This window comes from Brassica rapa, chromosome A01, assembly GCF_000309985.2.
Source record: "Brassica rapa cultivar Chiifu-401-42 chromosome A01, CAAS_Brap_v3.01, whole genome shotgun sequence".
NCBI lineage: Eukaryota > Viridiplantae > Streptophyta > Magnoliopsida > Brassicales > Brassicaceae > Brassica > Brassica rapa.
Window position 1 is genome coordinate 14,809,474 of NC_024795.2, and position 27,613 is coordinate 14,837,086.

The 27,613-nt window shown below is 36.8% G+C and overlaps 3 protein-coding genes and 1 pseudogene across 4 annotated transcripts; 2 read left to right on the forward strand and 2 right to left on the reverse strand.

Annotated features, from left to right (window-relative positions):
- Positions 1-3,008: 3,008 nt before the first annotated feature.
- LOC117126199 lies at positions 3,009-5,679 on the reverse strand (annotated as a pseudogene).
- Positions 5,680-5,959: 280 nt separating this feature from the next.
- LOC103873856 (F-box protein At3g26010-like) lies at positions 5,960-7,826 on the forward strand. Of its 2 annotated transcripts, XM_009152263.3 has the most exons (2): positions 5,960-6,725; positions 6,873-7,826. In XM_009152263.3, the coding sequence occupies exons 1-2, from the start codon at positions 6,293-6,295 to the stop codon at positions 7,646-7,648; spliced, it is 1,209 nt and encodes a 402-aa protein (XP_009150511.1). In that variant the 5' UTR covers positions 5,960-6,292; the 3' UTR covers positions 7,649-7,826. The 2 variants fall into 2 exon arrangements, with proteins under 2 accessions (XP_009150511.1, XP_033129707.1); XM_033273816.1 differs by having other exon boundaries at positions 5,960-7,826.
- An 882-nt stretch (positions 7,827-8,708) lies between these two features.
- LOC103873844 (pentatricopeptide repeat-containing protein At3g46790, chloroplastic) lies at positions 8,709-11,706 on the forward strand. The gene has a single exon (XM_009152254.3). It carries the CDS (start codon positions 9,485-9,487, stop codon positions 11,450-11,452), a length of 1,968 nt encoding a protein of 655 aa, XP_009150502.1. The 5' UTR covers positions 8,709-9,484; the 3' UTR covers positions 11,453-11,706.
- An 11,187-nt stretch (positions 11,707-22,893) lies between these two features.
- Positions 22,894-25,203, reverse strand: LOC103873836 (protein PLASTID TRANSCRIPTIONALLY ACTIVE 16, chloroplastic). Its single transcript, XM_009152244.3, has 5 exons — positions 24,656-25,203; positions 24,053-24,520; positions 23,858-23,926; positions 23,695-23,753; positions 22,894-23,542 (listed from the first exon to the last, which is right to left on the reverse strand). Exons 1-5 carry the CDS (start codon positions 25,076-25,078, stop codon positions 23,026-23,028), a joined length of 1,536 nt encoding a protein of 511 aa, XP_009150492.1. The 5' UTR covers positions 25,079-25,203; the 3' UTR covers positions 22,894-23,025.
- Positions 25,204-27,613: the final 2,410 nt, after the last annotated feature.

The following is a 27,613-nucleotide window of genomic DNA, read 5'->3' on the forward strand; positions in this document are numbered from 1 at the left end:
CGTCTCAAATCAGATATTCTTCAGGATATTTAAGGGATAATTGATTCTGTGAGAAGTAATATTCAGTGTGGGAGAGAGGATGTAAGTATTTGGAAACGAAGGTCCAAGGTTCAGAGGAACTTTCTCAACTAATGAAACTTGGATGATGATAAGGGAGACTAATGTGCAGTGTGATTGGTCTCGGGGGGTTTGGTTCTCCAAGGGAACTCCCAAATTTGCTTTTATAACCTGGCTGGCTATGAGGGGTAGATTATCCACAATGGACATGATTATGAAATGGAGCCAAGGAGTTGATGCTGCGTCTGTGTTGTGTAAGTCTGCTATATAGACTCGCAACCATCTGTTTTTCGAATGCTCTTATGCTTCACAGCTATGGGAGTATCTAGTTAAAGGTATTTTGCTAAGCTATTATTCCATCAACTGATCTTCTTTGGTGAGGATAGTCACAGGTGGAAGCTTGGATAGGAAGGGAATGTTCTGCATTAGATATGCTTTCCAGGCTGCAATCTATGCAATTTCGTCATGGGGAGAAACCGTATTCGTCATGGGGAGAAACCGTTGTCTATTTCCATTTTACAAAAGCTTACCGAAAAGGGGATTAGGAACAAGTTGAGTTTGATGAGTTCAAGGAAGGGGGGAAGTGCTTAAGCTTTTGTCTTGTTTTTAAAGAGGTTTACACAGGATATAACAAGACTTTTTTGGTGAATAAAAATTTAACATTCATTCAAAAAAAAAGAATAAAATCACAAATCTTGATTTCTCGCCATAGTCTCCCTTCTATACACGAACATCTATCAAATTCTTAGGAACTTCTAAACTTTCCTTCTGTGGTATTCATCGATTTAGATTCGGTTTATTTGTTCTCTCTTGACAATTTTGAGGAATTTTAGTCTGAATTATGCATGAACCCTAATTCATTACGATACAACTTTACCTAGTTATATAGTATTTAACAGTAATATTATGTTCTAGTTTTACTGAGTTTGCACAGTCGGAATGGGTATAGCCTTGTAGTACTGAATATAACATAGAAACTACTCTATTAAAATAGAGTGATTAAAAATCTATCGTACAAAATCCATCGTTTTATCATTAATTAGTAATTTAACCAATTAACCTAAATATACTCATATATGTTTTTTTTTAACAAAAAGCAATATACATATACCCAATTAGATTCCCAATAAGAACTTAAATACATTTTCATTTATATAAGTATTGTTTGTTGTCATTCAATTTAGACTATATTCATTTAACAATCATATTTAATTTAGGTGATTTTATTAACAACCTTATATTGGCATTATCCCAATAATTTTGATAGAATATATGTACCGTACATCTAAATCCATTAGAAATATGACGACAGTTTTCCAATACAAATGACACATATGATTACTTGATTTTGCCTAAGCTATTTTACCATGAAATAAGACTTCTATTTTTTAATGGTAAGAATAAAAACTAAAAACTAAAACTAAAATATTATACATTAAATAAAAATATATTTTCAAAGTATCGTATTAACTTATTTAATTTTGCCACATATGACCATTTTGAGAATAAAATTTTGAAACAAGAAACCAATAAAATTAGTAATAATTTATATTTTATTTTTTGAAACATGGTAAATACTATATAAAATAATTTTAAAATTAAAAATTTAATATGTTATTACATTTTTGAATAACAAAAAGAAAGAGTTGTTATTATATGTTTAGTACAATTTCATCAAAAACAAATTTCACCAAATAAAAAACTTTTAAAATAATATTATATACAAAAACAAAAATTGATATAGAACATATATCTTTATAACTTATTTTTTAGTATTACTTTAAAAATAAATATATACGTGCACACCTAACTCTAGTTACACGATGTGAAAATTACAGAAAGCATACCATTGAGCAGCACTCATATGGTAGATAGGGATGGATGGCATTTGATAAACAATGGAAAATATTCGGTTAAATCAGGATATCATGTAGAACGGGTTTACCCAGACAGGGACAAACTACCATTAATGTTTCGACCCACAGTTGATATATTGAAAGCGTTCTGCTGGAAAATACGGTGCCCACCAAAGATAAAACATTTTCTATGACAATTGGTGACAGGATGTATAGCAGTCAAGAAGAATCTGCAAGCGAGAGGGATACATGGGGATATACGTTGTGCAAGGTGCGGAGCCGATGAGAAATCAATAAACCATGTCTTTTTTGAATTTCTTCCAGCACTTCAGGTTTGGGCTGTCTAAAAGATACCATCAAATCCATCTATTTTTCCAACAAGCTCGCTATTCATCTATTCTGGAGAGTTTTCCCGCAGATGGATGATCATCAGTTTGCATGGATACTATGGTATATTTGGAAAGGAAGAAATAATATTTTTTTGTAATCTGGACATTGATTCTAGAGACACGCTTAATTTGGCAGAAATAGAATCAACACTTTCGGCTGAGATACAAATATTGAACGAACAGAGGAATGTACAACACACAGAGGTTACGACTCTACCGCCAATTCCAGGACGATGGAGTTTCACAGATGGTTCCTGGAAAGAGAATAATATTTTCTCCGGATAGGGTTGACTCAGTACTCTAGAAGGATTTGATGGGCTGTTAGAGGTAAGGAATGTTCGGGCTAGTCTTTCACCTCTTCATGCGGAGATGGAAGCACTACTATGGGCATGCAATGGAATGCATGAAAAATTTACGTCAATTTCAGGTCACGTTTGCAACGGATTGCTCTCAATTGGTGAAGATGGTTTCGGAACCAGAAGAATAACCAGCTTTTGCAAATTATTTAGAATATATCACGGTCTTGAAAGAAAGTTTTCTCCAATCAGAGATTATATATGTACCAAGAACGCAGAATACAAAGGTGGATAGCCTAGCACGCAGTGTCAGGAAGCAACCGTCTTTCGTCATTCAAATGAATCAAGATCTACTGGTTTGGTTCACAGAGCCAGTATGAGTTTGTATAAATTGATGACAAGGGTAACATCTTGTACAACTTGTTATTTTGTTAAACAATAAATGTTGTAACTGGGCATTACTCGCTAAAATAACATTAAAAGGTTAAATAGAAGATAACATAATTAATTATTATTGTTTTTTACAGAAAAAAAGGAGAAATCTTGAAACTGAAATTGTGTCGGAATCACCAAAGCCTTATCTCATATTAACCTATCATCAGCTCAAAAGTGCAGTTAAAAGACCTGACTCTCTGATTCAAAATCAGCGCGCGGTTACATATATTTTGACTTTTACATTTCTCAATATACCAAAATACTAATCTTAGCCCTTGTATGAAGTATATTGACCATTATATAATAAGGAGATGATATATGGCATAAAATCATGCCAAGCTGATGCACACACGATGTGGAGAAAAAGGAACTGTAGCATGCATGTTGAGAAGCAACTCCCATCTACTCCTCTTATCAAAACAATCATAAAAAGAATGTCTACTAATATGCAAGAGTGTTGGTAAGGCAATCGCCAAGAGTGTTTGACCAAAGATACAAAAACCACGAGTTGTAGCAACAAATGGTAGTGGCAATCAACGCCCGTGTTGTCGGACGAGTGGAAATGGAAGAGAAAGAGCTGTTGCGCGAAGGCGAGTGCTACTATTAAGTTGATGACGTATTGACGTCCTATGAGCCACTGGTCTAGTTTTGTCAAAAAATGATGGCAAAAGCCGCAGAGGTTATGAAGGTGACGGAGATGCAGGAGTGCTCAAAGTTATGGGGATAGTTTTGTCACTGGGATCAAATGGTTGGTGATTCTTTTGACCAGGAAGAGATCCACAGACATAAAAAAAAGCGAGGAGCCTACAATGATCAAGAGAGCTCTAGATATCTTAGTTTTGAAAGGGAAACCATGTACATGATATGTATGATTTTGAATGAAGAGAAAATAGTTTGATGTGGTCAAAGAGGTGCCATAGACCAAGTGCAAAGAAGAAAAAAAACGGTATGATGTGACCCACTAATGTTCCCATGTTCTAGCTTTGGAGGTTCAGATTATGGAAGGTGGCAGTAAATATTACTTTGCGTAGATGAATAAATGGAAGATGAGTGTAACAGCTGAATGAGAAAAGATGATGTTTTTTTCAAACGCACATCATCGTGTCTTAACCACAAGTTACAGCGAATTTGGATAGGTGCTAAGCATTCTGGATTCAAAATCTACCATCTCAAATATCTTGTTTGTTTGTTACAAAAAAAAAAAAAAATATCTTGTTTGTGTGGCAAAAATAAGAATTCATTCTAACATTTTTATGGTTGGTAACCAATAGAAAAATAAGCTTTTATTTACAATTTTTAAAGTATCAATTATGCTTTAGACTATTTCTATAAAAAATACTGAAAATAGTTGTAAGAACCTTGTTCACTTTGAATTTTTAAAATGTCTATTAAGTTTTTTTAATAGCTATAACAAATACAGCTATAAAACAAATACGTCTAACCTAAACTATACAACAAATAATTTATCTTTGTCGTCCAACCAATTATAACCAAAGTATTATTTTCAAGTTAAAACAAAATAGCTTAAAACATCATAATAATTTTAGACTTTAATTATTTATGTAGTGATTCATTTTAATTATTTATGTAGTGATTCAAAATAACTTTATGTTCTTCTTTAAAACATCATAACTATCTTGAATCCAACTTTATGTTCTTCTTTATATTTTTCTAGAAAATAGACAAATTCTACTATAGAGTGAGATTTGCTTCTATATGTCTTTTTAATAGAATTCTATTTTTAAGAGAAATAAATAAATGTTATTTCAAATTCTAAATATAAAACCAAAAGTATAATTTATCTATATATTTCTTTAAAAATATAAGATTTCTATTATAGAGTAGTATATTGGGTAAATCCACTTCTATAATATAATTTTCTATTTTAGAAAAAAAAATATTAGAGATATACATTGGAAATTCTGTAAAACCCGGCTCTTTCTTTAAAACAACTACGATAAGACTTGCGTCTTGCGCATGGTAAATTTATATGAAAATTATTTAAAAAATATCGTATGGAAAAAAATTTATATTATTGATCTAATTAATATATTTGACCCTTAAACAATTTTTTAAAAACTTTTTTGTTAATTACATAATTTGTTTACTAATGAACTAATATCATTTTTAAAAATATTTTAGGTCAAAAAATTATTTATCGCATAAAAACCTAACGTTTAGGCTGAAGAATCTCATGCCTACTATTTGGTTACAATGAAACTATGTCAGCTCGGTTTTATATCATGATTTAGCAATTTAAAAGTTAATTATGGTTATGAGAAGTTTACGTTCATGTGTCAATCATATCCATCTTCGATATTTTTCTCATTTTGTTTTATGTTGATTATTGCTCGATATAAATATTGATTTTTGAGTTTATTCTCATTTCTTTCTTTTATTTTGGCCTCAGATTTAGAAAATATGTAAGATTCAAAATTACTAAAGAGATACATACTTAGGTTAAGATCTGCGCCTTGTGCAGAATAAATACTTATTTTATATTTTTCTGCATATTATGAAATAATAAAATAATAATTATATATTAAATAACTAAGAAATCAGTTACTATTATGTAATAAATTGGCTTGCACATATAAATCAAATGACCGCTCTTGTTTATTCGCAATCATTTTAGAATAAATAAATCAAAACAATCAATCTTATTTATCGTAAATGATATATAATTAAATTTAAACGATATAAAGTATATGTATATATATATATATATTAACATAAAAACCTACTAAAATAAAATTATTTATTTATATAATTTTATTATCATTGTATATTATTATAGAAAAAAATTAAACATTGATCACAAAAGTTTATGTGAGACTTTTAACAGTTTTAGTAATTTATACTAGTTTTGAAAAATTCTAAATACAACATATACAAAAAGATCCAAAATTTTAATATATGATTAATGTAATTGTGTAATTTATTTTAATAGTAAAGAATTAAACAAAAATGATAGAAAGCATACAGATTATTAGCAAATCTTTATTATTTAAAATCATTAATTACTATATATATAATAATTATATTAGTTAATTTCGTAGGTTTTATTTAAAGAAATAATATATAATAAATAATCATCTTGTTTTAGTTAATATAAAATGATATCATACAGTAATGTAGAATAATGTGGGCCTTATTATTGCCTCCTTTTAGTTTAACCCAAAAAGATTTAGCGGAACAACAGCTGAGTAAGTAAAAACCTCGAAACCCTAGTCATCACTTTCGCCAGAGTCCATCTCCAATGGCGATGGAAACAAAAACACACCTCTTGGAGGTATTGCAAACAGAGATTCTAGCGAGATTACCCTTGAGAACCATCTGCAGATTCAAATCAGTTTGCAAGACATGGAAATCAACAATAGAATCTGTGTATTTCCGCCGTCTCTTTTTATCTCTGCACGGAGACTCCTCCTCTTCCTCGTGGTCGCTCATGTGCGGACAAGACGAACTAATATTTTTCCATGGACGCAAAACATGGGATTATCTTCCAAAGTCTCCAGCTCCACTCATCCCACCGTCTTTCAAACGCTTTTATGTCGGTGATTGCAACTACGCTGATTCCTCCGGTGGATTGGTTTTGACCACAGACGGCTCTGATAAAGCTTACTGCTACGTGGGGAGTCCGGTTTTACAGCAATGGATCAAAATCCCCCCACCTCCCTCTGATCCCAAAGGTGATTCTTCCGTGTTTGGTTTAGTGACTCGCTTGGACGAGGACGGTGTCGTTTTGAGCTTTAAAGTGATTAGGATAGCTTCTTACCAAGTTACAAATGATTATCTCTCGAGTGACTTGAGTGTGTTACTGTATTCCTCTGAGACAGGGGTCTGGACTTTTAAAGTGATCCACTCTCCTATTCAAATCGGCAACATGTATAATATCAACCTCAACGGTACAATCTACTTTGGTTGTCTCTCTGTGCCTGGAGTACTCTTAGCTCATGATTTCTATTCTGAATCCGATCAATTCCGGGTTGTGCAGTTACCGGACTATCCGGATCACAACAAGGATTACAAACGAACCTTGACTACCTCAGGAGGCTTTGTCATGTATGTCAGAACATTAGCGAAAAAGGAAGATACTGTTTTGAAGATCTGGAGGTTGATGAACAATGATGACTACTCTTGGCAACTTTTGTGGGAAGTCGGCTTTCCGATTACAGGTAACTATGCACCCGTGGCAATGCATCCATTTGATGTCGCTACTGTCTATCTATGGAGTCAACGGGATGATCATTTGGTATCGTGTAACTTGCGGAAACAGGACTACACAGTCCTGGGGGATGCAGCTAATGATTGTTTCATTGACAAGTCTGTTTGTAAGAAGAGTGTGGATGAGTTATGGCGTCCAAGATCATCATCAGGCGAAGATGAAGACTTGAACTTTCAGGTTTGTATCTGGTTGTTCCAGTTCGTGATCCCGCGGTGGATGGAATCAGTGCCTCGTCCTCCCCATGCTGAGATGATAGATACAACTTCGCTGCTTTCTCACGCTACTGCAACACATGAGAGAATGGTGAGGGAACATGAGACAATGATGAGGGAACGTGCGGCAATAATGGGGGATGAAAGCAATGACGAGTACTTTTGGATGGGGTGATATCAGTATGTTTCTTTGATTTGTCTTTTCTGAATCTGATAGAACACTTTCAATTATTTTAATCCTACAAACTATTTTTGGACAAAGGTGTTTAGTAGCCACAATAGTATCATCAAAATACATTATTGTCGTAATATTATCAAAAGAAGTATTTGAATTCAAAACATGTTTTTCGTTATTACAACAAAGAATCGATTTGCTTTTGGCTCCAATCCAAAATCACGTTCATATATGTGTAACACACTATACATGAATGGATCGTCTCTTATCTAGTGTCATTTTAATAAATACAGAATTAAGTTTAAATTCACATGATCAAGTTCTCTGAATTGGAATACGAAAACATTATCAGAAGTTGGTACTTTTCCAGCAGCCATGATTTGATGTCTTTGTCCGAAGTTCAGAATATTCAATATAACAGTCAAAGGTCAATACAAAATGATGTAGGAATATGAAGTAACCTCCGAACGGTGTCATCAAATGCAACTACGTAGCATCTTATAAGGACTCTGGTATGCGATGAACATTCAAAGACTCAAAAGGAGAGATTATAACATGTGACATGGGGAAGCTTGAAGGAGGACATACAATAGAAGATGAATGTTCAACACTACTATGGGCAATGCAATCAATTCGGTCTCTAGGTTTTCATAAGGTGATCTTTGAAAGAGATAACCAACTGCAGTCAATATTGTGGCTATTTCTGAATTAATAATCTATGTTTTATAAACAGTGTTATTTCAATATTTTTTCTTGTTACATAAAAACTGTCATTTTAAAATTCTAATATAATATATGCCTGATTTAGATTTAACATTAATTGAAAAATACATTGATTTATAAATATTTTTATCTATCTCAAATTTTATTGGTTAAATGAAACGCCCACAATTGGCAAATTTACATGTCTTATGAGGATTCACGTCTAACTGCATCACATCATGAGCCGCTCTTTGAGATCTACGCCTAATTATATTGTTTGCAACATGTTGAAGATAATCTGCATCATCCACTTTCTCCAAGACTCGAAACCGAAACCTCTTGGTGTATAAGCATTACTAAAAACCCTTAGTTAAACCATTAGATTAAGAAGACTTTCACAATAAATATAATTATAAAAAAATGTGTTTAAATTTATATAAAAATTGTCAAAATAACACAATTATTTTAAATTTTAAAAACAAAAGAGTGTAAGAGAACAAAACACATGTGCATATCTTTTAGCTAGGAAAATCATAAGACGATGTTTATTGGGGGGTTCTTCAGGTGAGGTTTGTAGCATAATATAAAAATCGTCTCTTAACTTTTAACTAAGAAAAACTAAGAACCGACTCTAAAATATTTTATTTAATTAAGAAAAACTAAAAACCTCACCCTAACTATGCCATATGTTTGAAACTTATATCACACATGGATTAAGAAAATATTTATGTTTTTATATTTATAAAACAAAAACATCATTATTCTTTGTACCAAAAAAAAGAATATAGCTAAAAGAAGAAAAACTTTTGTAAAAGGGTCACTCCGGAACAGTTGTGACCCTCCGTTGGTCGCCGTGGTAGAATTTATTTCCGGCCGAAAGGATTGGCGATGGAAATGTGATCAACCTTATCTATCCTAAACCATCCATATATGGGCCTCCACCACGAAAAGCCCAATAAAACAGGCATTTTATTACCACGTGATTGGCACATGAAACCAACCAGGGAAAGTAGAAGAGAAACTAGTGGTGGCATCGGCAAGTTCGCACCCCTCTCTTCTCTTTCATCGATTCGATAGAAACTTTTATGTTTTCCTTTTTGCAAAAAATTCCGGGAAAATCTTAGTCACCGGAAAATGTTCCTACCTCAAGCTATACAACCGCCTTGCTATACCGTCAATTTCTTGCCTCGCTCTTCTCCGAAACCACCGTCGTATTCCGTTGCCTTTTACAATCATTCGACAACCTCCGCCGCGGGAGCTAAAATCTCAAACAATCATCTAATCCAGTCGTTGTGCAAAGAGGGTAACTTAAAACAGGCGCTTCGCCTCTTGTCTCAGGAACCAAGCCCCCCTAGTCAACAGACTTACGAGCTTCTGATTCTCTGCTGCGGTCGTCGAAGCTCTCTCTCCGATGCTCTACGTGTTCATCGGCACATTCTGGATAATGGGTCTGATCAAGATCCTTTTTTGGCCACGAAGCTTATCGCTATGTATTCAGACTTAGGCTCTGTTGATTATGCACGCAAGGTGTTCGATAAAACGCGTAAGAGAACTATATACGTATGGAACGCTTTGTTCCGAGCTCTTACGCTAGCGGGTCACGGAGAAGAAGTGTTGGGTCTGTACTGGAAGATGAATAGGATTGGAGTTGAATCAGATAGGTTCACTTACACTTACGTTCTCAAGGCTTGTGTCACATCAGAATGCACTGCGGATCATCTTGCCAAAGGGAAAGAGATTCATGCGCATCTTACTCGACGGGGATACAATTCGCATGTTTACATCATGACTACATTGCTGGACATGTATGCTCGATTTGGCTGTGTGGATTATGCCAGCAATGTGTTTAATGGGATGCCTGTTAGAAATGTGGTGTCTTGGAGCGCGATGATAGCCTGCTATGCAAAGAACGGGAAGGCTTTCGAAGCTTTGAGGACTTTCCGTGAAATGATGACAGAAACCAAAGATTCATCCCCTAACTCTGTGACTATGGTGAGTGTGCTTCAAGCTTGTGCTTCCCTTGCGGCGTTAGAGCAAGGGAGATTGATTCATGGGTACATACTCAGGCGTGGGCTTGACTCCATATTGCCTGTGATCAGTGCTCTTGTGACAATGTATGGTAGATGCGGTAGGCTCGAGGTGGGACAGAGAGTATTTGATCGGATGCGTGAGCGTGATGTTGTATCCTGGAACTCCTTGATATCAAGCTATGGCGTTCACGGATATGGAAGGAAAGCTATTGAAATATTCGAAGAGATGCTCGCCAATGGGGCTTCCCCAACTCCTGTAACATTTGTCAGCGTTTTGGGAGCTTGCAGCCACGAGGGACTTGTTGAAGAAGGAAAAAGATTGTTTGAGTCAATGTCGAGAGACCATGGGATTAAACCACAAGTCGAGCATTATGCTTGTATGGTTGATCTGTTAGGTCGGGCGAATAGGTTAGAGGAGGCAGCGAAGATGGTACAAGACATGAGGACTGAGCCAGGGCCTAAGGTTTGGGGTTCTCTTCTCGGGTCTTGTAGAATTCACGGTAACGTTGAGCTGGCAGAGCGTGCGAGTAGAAGGCTATTTGCTCTTGAGCCGAAAAATGCAGGGAACTATGTTCTGTTGGCAGACATTTACGCTGAAGCTCAGATGTGGGATAAGGTTAAGAAAGTGAAGAAGCTTCTAGAATACCGAGGACTGCAGAAGCTGCCTGGTCGGTGCTGGATGGAAGTGGGGAGGAAAATGTACTCGTTTGTCTCGGTGGATGAGTTCAATCCTCTAATGGAACAGATTCACGCTCTCTTGGTTAAGTTAGCAGAAGATATGAAGGAGAAAGGGTACATACCGCAGACCAAAGGCGTGTTGTATGATCTTGAGACAGAAGAGAAAGAGCGGATAGTGTTGGGACACAGTGAGAAACTGGCGTTGGCGTTTGGGCTGATAAATACAGCGAAAGGAGAACCTATAAGGATCACCAAGAACTTGCGTTTGTGTGAGGACTGTCACTTGTTTACAAAGTTCATCTCAAAGTTTATGGAAAATGAGATTTTGGTTAGAGATGTGAACCGGTTTCATCGGTTTAAGAATGGTGTTTGTTCTTGTGGAGATTACTGGTGATACTTTGGGGACTTTATACGTTTGCTTATGAATCATAAGCAAGGGAAGGGAGACATGTCGACTTGAGCTCCCTCTTGGACCTAATCAGGGCAAAGAAATAACAAACACGTTAGGCTTTAAAAAAGTTTCATGTAATATATGCCAACAATATCTGTTGGGGATCATGATTGTTATAGCATACGTATTTGTATTTTAGCGGCTGGAATAAAGTTTCAAAGACAGCTGGTCTTAAACGAATTGGTTTAGGAACTGGATTGATTTGCCTCATCTTGTTAGTCTGCAATATTTAGGTCAAAAACAGTCGAACACTTTGCTCACCTCTTTCTCTGGCTGCTTCAGACACCTCTTCCTTGAGTTTTGACGCAGACGCATCTGCAGCTGCGGCGGTTTAGTCTTCAGTTTCCTCCGTTCAGCGCTGCTTTCTTGCGTGGCAAGTTTCTTGACTCTACCCTTTAACCGTAGCAACCTAGAGGGCTACAATTTAGACGTTTCAGAAGCGTTCTGAACCGCGGTAACGACCTGAGAGCCAGTTTATCGTAGGAGCTTCCCGAGCTGGTATCTCTGGCCTTGTTAAATAAGTTCCCACGGCCTGCACATTGTCAGATAAGCTAGTAGCTTTTGAATTTGCTTCTCTAGCTATTTAGCTGCTGGCGCTGCATCTCAGGATTTCTCAGCTGGGACTTTGGCTTCTTCCTCAGCTCTAGCCCTTGTGATCCCATTTGCGAGCATTTCCTCATCCCGTATTCGAGGAGTACACACACTGTCGTGGATGATACTACATCAAAAATAGTTCATATAAACATTAATTTTAGCCATAAACAATCTGTGGAAAACGCGTTTAAGATCACTACAACTTTACTAGCAATCCAACAACTTCAAAATCAACAAGAGCCAATGTATCACATAGAGGCTTCTTTACTTAAACTGAAAAGTTCATCTACATACGAAAGGACACAAAAGTTTCTAAGAGGAGCTACAGGTTTCGCTCTTGTGTTATACTTGTGCGATAATCCTTTTTAATCACAGTATAATTAATTGGTGGCCTAGGATGAACTATTACGTCTAGGGGTAGGAGTGATGTTCGGATATCCCTCTTCAGTTTCGGATGAGATTTTTGGGTATTTTCACATAGGGGTATTTCGGTATATGATTTTATTGAACATATCGAATTGGTACTTAACGCTTGTCTAGAGTAATCGGAATCGCAACGAGAATTGGTCATCGACGATTTAGACATCGATGATTTAGACATTTAATAGTAATTGCAACGAGAGTTGGATGTCTTATTTATGAATTCGAGTTTTAGGATTGATCTTAATAAAATCCTTACCAACTATTTATTTGAGTAGAGTTTCTCTTGGACTAGTTTAAGCATATCAAATTTGGCGCAATTTTCGGGGAGTGTTTGATTCACCATTAGACTATGTGAAAAAGGTATAGTTTAGGTTTTTGTTTTCTTTGTTATTTATAAACTTTTTTTTGTGTCTTTCAGGTGTATGCGCGATCAGAAGCAATAAGAAAGGCGAACTAAATAGCTAGAGAAGCTACAAGAAAGGCGAACTCTTTGACTTCTTGGATCCAACTAAGTTAGAATGCGCGATTCGTAAGCCGAAGCGCTCAGTATCGATCGACACCCTTCAGCGTTGATCGACAACACTCGAAACCAAGTAGTGATCGATACACATCAGGCATCAAACGACACTCACTTGCGGCAGACAGAGATTGTTGCACCACTTGTGTTGATTCAGAATGCTAATGGAGACTTGCATGTCCGTGTGGGTCATCTGCATAATGCAGCATGTTAAAAGATAGATGATCATGGAGCTAATCTCAAACTTGAAGTTGGGGCTAAGTATGCTGCAGCAGCTATTGATGCTGCAAATGATGTGATAGATGGACCCATAACGTTGGTTGATTACTACATACCTTTCAGTACTACGCCAACAAATATGCTATTCTTCCTCCAACTTTCAAGAGGCATGAATTTGAGCTGAAGCTGGCATACTTCACCCTTGTGGGACATCAGCCTCATCACGGGCTCCCACACGAGTATCTTAGGGACAATTTGAAGAAGTTCAAGGATTTGGGTTCTTCTATTAAAGCCAATGGAGTCTCTTATGACCGCCTTCTCTGTAAACTCTCCAAGTACTCTCTTGCTGAAGATGCTTCTTATTGGTTTAAACCGTTACCACCAGGATCTCTTACTTCTTGGACAGTCATCCTGCGAAATTTTTTTGAAGACACTAAATCTGAAGACTTTAGAAACTTGATCTCCATATTCACTCAAGGACCCACTAAATCATTCAATAAATTTTTGATCAGATTCAAATACTAAAGAGATTTTCCACACTATAGATTCAACGAAGTACAACTACTTGGTACATTCTTCAGAGTTCTTGCGTTCGTCAATAAGATGGATCTTGACATAGCTAGTGAGGAAAATTTCAACACTATAAATCCGGAGGAAGCTGTAAGACTTATCAAAAAATTGGCATCCAACAATAGTACAAAAAATATTGAATACAAGAAGAAGTTTGTTGAAAGTTTGGATAAGAATCAGATGGCTGAAGTAAAAGCAAAGCTGGACACATGTCACATTCTTGTCAATAAAGAGGTTAGCTTCGCAAAAGTCTAGAGGTTGATAACACTACTAAGAAGAAAGAAGAAAAGGAAGATGTGAATTTTGTTAACGAGACTTATTTTCAGGATCAGTGATTTGGAAACCAGGAGGGAAACAAAAACTTCAATAGTGCTGACCAGAAAAATAACTACATCAACAACCAAAACTCACAGTACCAAAAGCACTTCAACAATAATAGTGGCATCTTCACCAAGAACTATGGAGTTTCCTCTTATCAAACTTCTGCTGCAGCAACTCAGCAAAGCAAGATGGGGTCTATGATTGACCAAGTCCTGGAGGGTCAGCAGAAAATGGGAGCAGATTTCAATGGGAAACTAGATGTTGTGTATACTGAGCTTAACAGCAAATTCGAGGCTCTCAACACCCACGTGAAAAGCTTCAAACGCAGACTATCCAACCCAATGAAGCTGGGAAGAAACAAGAAATCCTGGTGAAGGGAAAAGGTGAAGCTGGACAGAGGCACTACGTGAATGCCATCATTGAGGATGAATTTTGGCAAGTGTTGAGGCATGTGAAGCTTGGAGAGACGACTTTGAAGTTGAACGTTCTATGTCGTTTGGCAGTATACTCACTAGTGTTGAGTGACGACATCCCAGCATCGACCGATACCTCTTGAAGATTCTGAAAACTCTCGACATGCATCAAGTGTCGATACATCGATTAACACCCTTCTGAACTTTCTGCAAATCAGACACACGCTGCAAGTGTCAGTCGACAGTCCATGAACATCGATCAACGCCAGCTAAACTATGATTGACGTCCTCTAAAGTACGATGCACAAAACTTATTATTTATCAGAAAGCTTCTAAGAGACAAATCCAGATTGGAAAGAAAAAAAAAAGAATAAGCTAAACATCTAGAGAGAGAGGCCAATGATAAGGAGATGGATGCCTTCACTAAAAATGTATTGCAGATCCCCAAAGAGGAGTTTTGGAGGATGCCTTATACAAGCATATGCTTTGGATACTCACAAGCATAGACATAAGAAAAAGTTATGCAGATGTTCCATCAACTAAGAAGCAAGATGAACAAAATCATAAAGTTGAAGAAGAAGAATGATCAAGGAAAGTTTGTGGTTCCATGTATTGTTGTAGGTCACTAATATCCAAATGTTTTGTGTGGAACTTTTTCTTCATTGAGCATCATACCTAGAGAAATAGCTGATTTTTTGGAGTTAAAAATAAAACAATGTCTTGACACTTTCACCTTTGTAGACTGCTCCAGATTAAGTTCAAGAGGCATTATCAAGAACTTGGAGGTGAACATTGGAGATGATATCTTCTATGTATACTTCCATGTTATGAACATCCACATAGAATGGAAAACCTTCTTGCTGCTTGAAAGAGCTTCATGGCTACAGTAGAAACAATTTGCGATGAAGACGAATAAGTTGTTTCTGACATTTGTTGATAAAGATGTTTTCTATGATCTTGTTCGTTTGTTTAGAGGGAGAGACACCAATTCCTACATTGAGCTTAGTGATAATCTAGGAAATGTGGCTATTATTGGCGGTGATTAAGATCGAGATAGTAAAAACACAGAGGCAGCATTTGATGGACACCCCATTAGTGTCGGTTGATACCACAAAGATTTCTGAGCAGATGAGACCTTTAACGTTAAAGTCTGCTACTTTTTGAGGGCAACCCCTCATGGACTGCAAATGACAGTTTTGTAAGCTGATGAGTACGAGATCTATAGATATCAAAAGGGTTGTGCTAGAACAATAAAGGAAAACTTATTGATGCATCAGAGGCTGCAATCTCTGATATACTCATAATGTCTGTGAGGGTAGGAAATGAGAATCACATGACACATGAGGTTCCTAGACCCTTCCAGAGGAACAACAAAACCCTAAGGAACTACGGTGCCTCCTCTTATCAAAATCCATCAGCAAAGAAGAAGCAATACACATGCTATGCTGGAACATATCTTTATAGGCCAGGAAAAAATGGTAGCTGATTTGTGTGGAAAGATGGATGCAACCTACATCCAGCTGAATAACAAGATCGAGTGGATAAGTAACCGTGGGAGTATGCTGGAAGTTCGTGTGTATCAGATTGGTGCTACTGTGAGGAGACAATAACAACAGAGAGCAAGAGGTGATGATGCCATACAGAGCTTTGTGGGCTGGTGGTTCAAAATGACTGCAGAAGATGTTGAGACTTTTTTTCCAACAAGTTCTCATTCGCTTCAAGCCTAATTTAAAATTCCAGACGTCGAGCTAAAGACTATAAAAAAGCATTGAGTGAGAGGCAACCCACTATTAGGTACTTTTTGTTTTTATATTTTATAAAAAAAAAGACGAAGAAAAGGATTCAAATACCAGCATTGATCGGCAGCTGGCAAGTGTTGGTCGACACTACTTCACATGAGCATTGATCGGCAGCTGACAAGTACCAGCATTGATCGGCAGCATGCATGTATACTCGAGTTTCCTTGTTCAATTTTTACAATTTTTATTTATTTCTTTTGCCAATTTCAGACTGTATAATATTGGAGACAATGTTGTTTAAGTTTGGGGGAGGTTTTACTGATGTTGTATTTTGTTTTGAATGTCAGTTATATTGTTTTATTGGGTCAAAACAAAGTCAGTTGAGGATGATGAATTTTTTCTTGGAACTAACTGCCTAAGCACTTTCTAGTACCATTCTCTGATTTATTGACTGAAGGATGTACTGAATGTAAACACCAAAGTAGATCACCATATTATGTTGAAGATAATAATATAAAATTATTGGATTGCATCTTCTACATTGTGATGTTTGGCTTTAAATTTAAATATTAAAAAATAATTATTTAGTGTCGAATCATGATTTTTTATGTTTTTATAAATTATATTTTTGTAACTGAACTAGAACAAAACTAAAAAGTCAACTCGACTAAACTTAAAAAAAAAGTATTAAACCGAACCAAACACAAACCAAACCGAATTAAAATCAAACGAACTAAAATCAATTCAAACCAAACTAATTAGAGTTAACTTTGGTTAAATTTTTCTTAGACCCATATAAACCGAACAAACCGAACCCAAGACGAATCCATAATTAAACCAAAAATGTCCACATCTGATGTACGCAATTGCTATGGATACTCGAGAGGTATGAGGCTTGCAATTCATTGTTTTCCCTCGGAAGCTCCATTTATTTTGTGCTATATATTTTTTATATTAAAAAGGATACAAAGATGGGATACAACATTAAGCATCTCACTACGGAGCATCACCGAAGAATGTCAACGAACGAAACCAAAGTTTCCCAAAAACAACAACCCCTAAATAGGGAACCAAACTTACAAACACCAACATGAAACATAATATATAATCCAGATTAAAAACAACCAAACGATTAAAATCAACGAAAAACCCAGGAAACTCCATTTCATATTCTTTCTAGAGTTTTCGTGACATAATATGGGTAATAGAAAAATATACGTATATATATATATATGTCTGTGTATGATAGCGAAAAAATACCTTTGAATTTGTTTGGTTTTAATAGAATGTAAAATTAATTCAATAAAAAAACTGTTTTACATCGAGTGCAACTTTTATTTGTCAAACAGTGTAAAAAAGAGGCTGATAAAAAAACAGTGTAAAAAAAATAAAAGAAACTTTCGTATTAGCTAGCTTTTTGTGGCAAACCATTTTCCTAGACAATCTGTGTAACGTTTGTCTCCTAGTGCTGTGATAGATGACACTCTTTTTCTCACAATTTTGTCGAAGTTCTTCGCGATTGTAAGAGCTGCGGTGGGTTGATCTTGTTGAGATAAACTTGAAGATAGCTTGAGGTTGAAAGTTATTAATCCATTTGAGATGTGGTTTACAAAAAAGATTAGGAAATAATGAGTTGTGTTATATCTAATGAGTTTAGGATAATTAGATAGCTATATAAGGAGATACAAAGATGTTGCATAAACTTGTGAGTTTAGAGAATTGTGATTGAGAGCTATGTTTTGTGATAGTTTCCTTGAGAGAGATTAATAAGAAGTGTTGTTCTTATTGTGGGAGTTTTACAATCATGATTCTGAGACTTTTGATTACAATATTTGGCATCAGAGCCACAAGGAACAATGAGTGATATCGTAGCTACAACGGGATGTTTGAAAGAAGGTGGAAGTTCCTCGACAATCCAATATCCCATGCTCAATGCAACCAATTACACGGTTTGTTCCAAAAGAATGAAGATTGCACTTAGAGTTCACAAGGTTTGGGAAGTTATTGAGGAAGACACCACGGATAGGGAGAAAAATGATATGGCCACTGCATTATTGTTTCAATCAATACCTGAAGCACTTATTCTGCAGGTAGGAGAGTTAAACACATCAAAGAAGGTTTGGGAGGCCATTAAAGCTACACACATGAGAGGAGAGATAGTTAAAGAGGCACGACTTCAGACATTAATGGCTGAATTCGACCGTCTCAAGATGAAGAAAATGAAAATATTGATGACTTCAGTGAGAAACTATTCAAAATATCATCAAAGTCAGCAGCTCTAGGACCTAACATTAAAGAACCAAAACTGGTTAGTAATTTCTTAAGAGTCTCCCTCGAAATAAATACATCCATATAGTAGCTTCTCTTGAATAAGTGTTAGATCTCAACACGACGAGCTTTGAAGATATTGTCGGCCGTTTGAAAGAATACGAAGAACGTATTGCTGAAGATGAAGAAACCACATAAGATTAATCTAAACTAATGTATGCGAATATGGTAACTCAGTATGGCCAATCGAATAAACCCTATGGACAACAAAACCAAGATTATAATGGAGATTGGAGATACAAAGGTCGTGGTGGTGGACGCTTCTATGGTCGAGGCAGAGGTAGAGGAAGATACTATGGAGGACAAGAGACACGAGATGCATCTAAAATCAAGTGTTATAGATGTGAAAAGTAGGTCACTTTGTTGCTTCTTGTCCAGACCGTTTACTTAAGTTACAAGAAACACAAGAAAATGACAATAACGAGACAAAGGAAGCGGACGAACTCATGATGCATGAAGTAGTCTACATGAATGAGAAGAACATGATGCCAGGTAATTTTGAGATGAATGTAGACAATGAGAACATATGGTACCTTGACAACAGAGAAAGTAACCATATGACTGGAGATAAACGGTATATCGAGATTGACAATACAGTCACAGGAAAGGTGAGATTCGGAGACGATTCACGTATTGATATCAAGGGAAAAAGGTACCATATCTTTTGTCGACATGAATGGAGAGCTGAGGAATATGACAGATGATTATATTAGACTGGACTTGAGAAGCAACATCATCAGCCTAGGCCAGGAAACATAACCAGGGTGTGACATCAAACTAAGAGGTGAAACACTTACAATGCACGATCAAACCGAAAGCTGCTTGTTCATGCAAGAAGATCTCCGAATAGATTATACAAAGTAAGAATGGGAATCAAGAATGTCACATGCTTGCAACTAACGTCAATAAGCCAGTCACATAAATGGCATGCGAGGCTTGGCCATGTCAATGCGGACACAATAAAGCTGATGATACGAAAGGAACCGGTTCAAGGAATCCCTAATGTTGATATTGAAAAGAAGATATGTGAGTTGTTTTTACTAGGAAATCAAACGCGACAAACCTTCCACAAGCTACCTCTTATCGAGCATATAAAGTGCTACAATTTATACATGCCAATCTCTGTGGTCCGATCACACCCAGTACACTAGCCAGGAACAAATACATCTTTGTTCTCATTGATGACCACTCTATGTACATGTGGACGATCTTGCTCAGAGAAAAATGTGAAGCGTTCGAAAAGTTTAAGAAGTTGAAGTACTTAATCGAACAAGAAACCAAAGAGAAGATAGAAATACTCAGGACAGATAGGGGAGGAGAATTTGTTTCTCAAGATTTTAATATATTTTGCGACAAGTCAGGTATACTACGACACCTTACTGCTCCATATACTCCACAACAAAACGAAGTGGTAGAGAGAAGAAACAGGACACTAATGGAGAAGGCTAGAAGTATGTTGAAACATATGCATATGCTGAATTATCTTTCGGAATGGCTAGAAGTATACTACGGCACCTTACTGCTCCATATACTCCACAACAAAACGAAGTGGTAGAGAAAAGAAACAGTAGACTAATCGAGATGGCTAGAAGTATGTTAAAACATATGCATATGCTGAATTATCTTTGGGGTGAAGCAATACACCATGCTACGTATTTTTTGAACTGGATTGCAACAAGAGCACTGAAAGATAAAACACCATATGAAGCATTCCGAGCTAAGAAACTGAACATTGATCATCTGAGAATTTTTGGATTGCCTATGCTAAGATAGTGAAACCTCAGTTGAGAAAAATCGATGACAGATCAAGAAAATTGGTTCATCTAGGAACTGAACCAGGTTCAAAGGCGTATCGACTACTAGATCCTCAGGCATGTAAGATAGTAGTAAGCCGGGATGTGGTGTTTAACGAAAGCAATGGTTGGAACTGGGGTCAGAGAGAAATAGAGCATGAACAAGATGGAACTTTCTCGATTATAATTGGAGCCTTCGGAAATCGGGGTATACAAAGTTACACAGATACTGACCAACCACTATCGACAGCCGAGAATCAACAAACTTTCGAGGCAAGTCACGAAGAAGGAGAAGATGTTAGTGGTTCTGGATCCCACGAGCCTGAGGTAGAAAACGAAGAAGGTCAACTAATACCCAATCTAAGGAGAAGTGAAAGGCAGAGTATAAAACCAAAGTATCTTGAAGATTATATCTTGCTAGCTAAGGAAGAAGGTGAACTACTACTGCTAGATCTCAACAATGAACCGAGAAACTTCAATGAAGCAAAGGGATCAAAAGAATGGGTTCTTGGGTGTGAGGATGAGATATACTCTATTAGTCTATTGTTAAGAACGAAACGTGGAGTCTCGTAAAAACTTTCGTATGGAGCAAAACTGATTGGGTTAAAGTGGGTCTTCAAACTAAAACACAACGCCGATGAAACGATCAACAAGTACAAAGCGCGTCTAGTTGAAAAGGGATATGTAGAGAAATATGGAGTTGATTTCGACGAACTCTTTGCTCCAGTTGCAAGAATTGAAACCATAGATTACTTATTAGTCTTGCAGCAACCAACAGATGGGAGGTTCATCACTTGGACGTTAAAACGGCTTTCCTTCTTGGAGAACTCAAGGAAACTGTTTATGTAGAACAGCCAGCAGGTTTCGTGATTAAAAGAAGTGAAGCAAAAGTCTATAAGCTCCATAAATCACTATATGGACTCCGACAGGCTCCGAGAGCGTGGAACAATAAGTTGAACAACATTCTTATGGAATTTTGGTTTACAAAATGCTCTAAAAAATCCTATGTTTATTGTAAAAAGGTGAATGGACCCCTTCTTGTGGTTTCAGTATATGTAGATGACTTATTTGTTATGCGAACAAACAAAACGATCATTGAAGAGTTTAAGAAAGAGATGGCGTCAAAGTTTGATATGACCGACCTAGGTAAACTGACGTACTACCTTGAGGTTCAATTTGATCAGCATGAGCAGGGGATATCTTTGAGTCACGAACGATATGCTTTGAAGATAATAGATGAAGCTCGGATGAAGAACTGTAACTCAATTCATATACCAATGGATTCGGGTCCGAAGTCAAAGGCTGAAGATGAAAAGGAAGTAGACGCTACCTGGTACAGAAAGAATATAGGTTGTTTTCAATACCTTTTGCATACGAGACCGGATATGTCATATTGTACTGGAGTCTTAAGCAGGTACATGCAAAGTCTTCGAGATTCTCATGGGATTGCAATGAAGCAATGTCTACGATACCTTTAAGGCACTACCACTCTCAGACTATCATTCAACCGGTCAAGTGAAAGCATTCCAAGACTTATTGGCTACAGTGATAGTAGCCATAACGTTAACCCTGATGATGGAAGAAGCATGACTGGACACATTTTTTTTATCTCGGAGAAAGTCTAATCACGTGGTGTTCAACAAAGCAAGAGACAGTCGTGTCGTCGTGTGAGGCTGAGTTTATGGCTGGAACTGAGGCAGCTCGTCAAGAAATTGGGCTCAAGGATCTACTCTGTGAAGTTATGGGATTCGAGTGGAAGAAAGTTGTGATCAGAATCGACAATCAATCGGCAACCCGTTAACAAAAGTGCAGTCTTTCATGGCAGAAGAAAGCATATACACACGAGATATCATTTTATACGAGAATGTGTTGAAAAGGGGTTAGTAGAAGTTGAACATGTTCCAGGGACGCAACGAACGGCGGACATACTGACCAAGGCTCTAGCACGGATATGGTTTAGTGAGATGCAGAGTTTTATCGGTTTACAAGATTTGAAAAAAATTGATTTCAAGTGTAAGGGGAACAATGTTGAGATAAGCTTGAAGATAGTTTGAGATGGAACTTCTCTAATTCTAATGAGATATGATTTACTAAAAAGATTAGGAAACAATGAGTTGTGTTATACCTAATGAGTTTAGGATAATTAGATAGTTATATATAAAGAAATGCAAAGATGTTGCATAACTTTTTTTTTGTCAAAGATGTTGCATAATTTATGAGTTTAGAAAATAGTGATTGAAAGCTTAAAGTTTTGTGATAATTTCCTTAAGAGAGATTAATAAGAAGTGTTGTTCTTATTGTGAGAGTTATACAATGGTGATTCTGAGACTGTTGACTACAATAGACCTCCATGCCGACGTGCATTCCTTTCCCTCCAAACCATGTAAACAGAGACTTGAAAAGCATATACACCTTTGAATTTGTTTTGCGTCAGCTTTTTTGTTGTTGAATTTCTTTTTCAGAATTCACTTAATGAAAATCAAATTACTAAATACTGAACAATTGATTTATAAATAGTTATAGAGTTGCAGACATTTAAGTCGAAACAGAGGAAAGACAAAGGATGAGCTGTACGGAGCGATATCGTTGAATGGCGTATTCAATCGTCGTCGACGTAGATGGTCTCCTGCTTAAACAATCCTCCGAACACTTTCCTCACCTCTTTTTCTGGTTCCTTAAGACGCTCTTCCTTTTGTTTGGACGCAAACGCAGCTGTGGCTGGTTTAACCACGGCTTTCTTGGGTGGCAAGTTTCTAGCCTTTGCCTGTCCTCTGACAGTAGCGACCTGCACTTTCGGCGTTTCTGAAGCGTTCTGAACCGCAGTAGCAATCTGAGAACCGAGAGTATTCCAGGAGAGTCCGGATCCAATATCTTTCGCCTTGTTGAATAGACCGTCCACTGAGATTCCCACAGCTTCTGCTTTTTTCTGCGCGTCCTCAGCTAGGCTTGCAGCTTCAGCTTCTTTCTCAGAGAGCTTCAGCATTTGCTTCTCAAGCTCTTTGGCTGCTTGCGCTGCCTCTTGGGCTTTCTCAGCTGCGACTTTAGCTTCTTCCTCGGCTCTTGCCTTTGCCATCGCATCTGCGTACATTTTCCTCCTCCCGTCTTCCGGGATTACACTATCATAGTATTTTATCAAAGAAGTTGACACAAACGTTACTTTAAGCTATAAATCCAAATTTTCTAGATTTAATACCACTTTAACATATCTAACAAACAACAATGAGTACTGAATAAGTTCGTAGAATGTACGTAGTATAGCTTCTTTTACCTGAAAAGCTCATCCAGTGGCCGTGACGGTGCGGATGGATCTGTAGAAACTTCTACTACCTGAAAAAGAAACACGCACATAAATGACATATTCAACAGATACAAACGTTGATGGCTACACTTTTTGCCCTTGGCGAGTACGTTGCATGTGCCACACACGTTACCTTATTTTCTGCCACTGCTGTGTTAGCAAAAATGTCTGCAACCATGGAGGCAATCTTCAACTTTGGGACCTGTTAGCAATCAGAGCACTAAAGAAGTTCAGTGACGCTCATCAATCACAATCGTTTTATTACAAAATGATTTTGTTTCGAAGTAATGTATTCTATATCCCTTTTTAATCGCATACATTACATTACTTTGTACGCCTCAGATGAACTACTGCCACTTCCGCTGTTACTCCCTTCAGCTGAAACGACGACGTTATAAGATTTCTCCGGGGAGAAATCCTCTGTCAAGCTCGTCTTTATGAGTGTGTAAGCCACGTCAGTTTGAGCCACTTTCTCGATAAGCTCAGAGATAGTCAGCGGCTGAGATTGAGCGAACAAGTTGCTGAAGAACGAAGTTATCCCGTCGAGTACGTTGTATGTTGATCCACCGATGCTCCCGTCGTAGACTATTGTCACGTGGCTTACGCCGGCGAGTTCAGCCGCTTGGACCAGGACCAGCGCGTCTGAGGTCGAGACTGGGGTGTCCGGTCCGTTCTCTGTCGCCCCGATGGTAACCACAACTTTGGTCGCGTTTCCAATGGCTTTGGCGATTGATTCTGCGTCTTGGAATGGCGATTCCACCGCGTTTAGCCTCTTGATCTCATCCTTTGATAGAATCTGTTGAAAAGCGGTTCGTCAAACGAATCAAAAATCTTAAGTGCGATTGAGACCAAGAATCAAGATCATTTTGGCTTTTAGAAATTGGACATTTTATTATGAATCAAGAGGGACAGAACAAAAAGAAACCGAGACCTTGTAAGTAGCCGCGACACGAGCAAGGTCCTGAGCGGCTCCAAGATCAGGAACACCAGCTCGGACACTGAATCCTCGTTGCAAGAGTGTTTGAGCTATGCGTATACCGGCTTGTCCTGTAGCACCGGCCACAAAAACCGTACCGGGATCTTTTCTTCTGTTGTTACCAAAAGCCAAACCGGTGGAAGGGTTCGTCACGACCGGCATCAACGACTTCATGTCAGGTAACTTACCGAAATCAAACCGGAAAGGGTTTGAATCTGGTGATTTCCCGGTTTGTTTTCCCTCCGAGTCATCGCCCTTGGGTTTCCCGAGCTGAAACCCCGTCTGTTTGGCAGCCCACACGGTTAACACTGGTTTTCTCCGGTTAAACTTTGCACCCGGCGCGGTGGTTAACAGGAATGAAGTGGAGCTGGAAGTCATTAGAGGAGGTTGAAGAGTTTAGGCTTAGTTTGATTGTTCCTCAAGTAAACAATGTGGATGACGATGTCATAGATTAAAGATGAGACACCATGGGGGAGTGCCCAAGACTTTCGTTGTTTGTGTTTTCCACAGATGCTTCATTATCCTGAAAATGGATTTAGCGCCAATGGGATTATACCACGTCACAAACATATCTTGATGTGGCTTCGTATGAACTTTTCGCCACAGAATCTCGATCATGGGGGCCCAGAAATCAGATAATATTTCAACTTTGCCACAAAATTTTATGTAATTTCATTTGTATTAAGAAGTCAGATAATATTCCAAAATAGTTTTTTTTATACATAAAAACGTCATTTAAATCCCAAACTAACCAAATTAAGCTAAACAAATCCTCAACTTTTGGGTAAGCCAAACAATTCCCAAACTTTTAAAATTTTTCCAAAATAATCCTAAACTTATGTTGACTGCAGCTTTTTTAAACATCCCCAAGTCAACGTTAATTTTGCTTAAACGTCTGTTAAATAGTAAAACGATGTGTTTTACCCTATAACTAGGTGTTTTACCCGCACATGCGGGCATTATCTTCTTACGAATAATTTTTGGTTTATGTCTTATTAATTCAAAAAATAATGTAATGAATAATTATTAATGATTTAACAAAATTTTTAAATCAAACATCATATATATATATATATATGATGAATATTTCCATCAAAATATATATGTTTATTATTGTGTGCTAATTTTTTTAAAGCACTTATATATTAGCAATATTTTTGATATATTAATATTTAATTATAAATGGTTATATATCTTAATGTCTTATAATAAAAAAATATTTCCAGATAACAACAGTATATATATAAATGGTTCTATATCTTATGTTGACTAAGCCTTTTTAAACATCCCGAAGTCAACGTTAATTTTGCTTAAACATCTGTTAAATAGTAAAATGATGTGTTTTACTCTATAATTAAAAACATAAACTCGTGTCTACTCTTCTTCTTCATCTTCTCAGTGTCAGGTCGAGGTTCGTTGCGTCTCTCATCAGCGGTGATTCATTCAACGTCACAACCTTTCCCTCCCTGCATCGTGGCCTTCTTCAATTGTTTCACTTGAACTCGATGTAGCCTTCTTCTTACGACGTCTATGATCAAGCTTCTTCGGCCTCTCCATCTGTTTTCTTCAAATAGTCAAGAGTTAAGCTTGCTTCATGTATAATAATCTATGGGTTTAGGTCAATGATTTTGGGAATTAGGGATTGTTATCGATGGAAAAGAAGACTACGAGTTTTTTTAAATGATAGTAAAACTCATCGTTTATTAATTAACGGAAGTTTATAAAAAGTTAACAGTTGATTCGGAGTTGCTTAAAGGAAAGAGTCAAACATAAGTTTATGATTATTTTGGAAATTTTTTAAAAGTTTGGGAATATTTTGGTTTACTTAAAAGTTGAGGCTTTTTTTAGCTTTTTTTGTTAAGTTTGGGATTTTATTGACGTTTTTCCCCATCTCTTAATAGTTTTCTTTGATGTAAATTTAGAAACGAAGATTAGGTTGAATGACACAAGAATAAATCATATTTAATTACCTAACAAAAATAAAGTGTAAATATTACTTTTACATTATATACTATACTATCTTTACTATTTTGTTAATGAAAAATAAACATATTTTTTTATTACCGACCACTGCCACCACTTTCTCCATAACCAAACCATTAGTGCCGTCAGCTCATCTACCATAGTCACTTCCACTACATCCACTGCCTAATCCGTAATTTTGAAATGTCTTTTTTTTTGTGCGGTCTCTTTACTATCAACCATCTCTTCGTAAACCGTCATATCTTCCTCTGTAACTATCATCACCTCTTCTGCAATCACTATCAACTTCTTCGTAATCACATTCATCATTTGGTCACTAGATTTATGGTCGGCCCTGAGAGTTAAGGGCCCTAAACCATTTAGTAAGATTTTAAAAGTTTGGGGATCTAAATTTTTTTTAAAATTTTGAAGACCTATTAGATATAAGAAATTTCAAAAAATTTGAAAATCTGAGACGAATGTTTTATTAGGCTTGGACTCAGGACCGGTTTTGACTAGATTTGTAACCTTCGCTGAATCTTCATTTCCACCACTACTGATTCCTCTACAACTACCATCATATTCTATATTATTTTCTAATTCTAGTCATACTTATATTGTATAGCATCATACACTATTAATTTAATTATTTATATAATATTTTTATACTATTTAAGATTATGTTGTTTATGAAAACTGGAGCAATATGGATTTTTGGCCTCTTATCCCCATCTTGTCACTTTGTTCCTTCCTCTTTTAAACAGAGGGCATCTTAGCTTCTCTCGTGCAACAGACGACAACAGTGAAACCATTTTTGCGAACTCTCATACTCCACATCTACTATAGATGTTCCCCCTGAGGAAGATTCACAGATTTTGTGTCTCGGAATGGCTGTTGAAGATCCACGATCACAAGTGCCCGAACATATTCATGCAGCAATGGTTTTTCAAG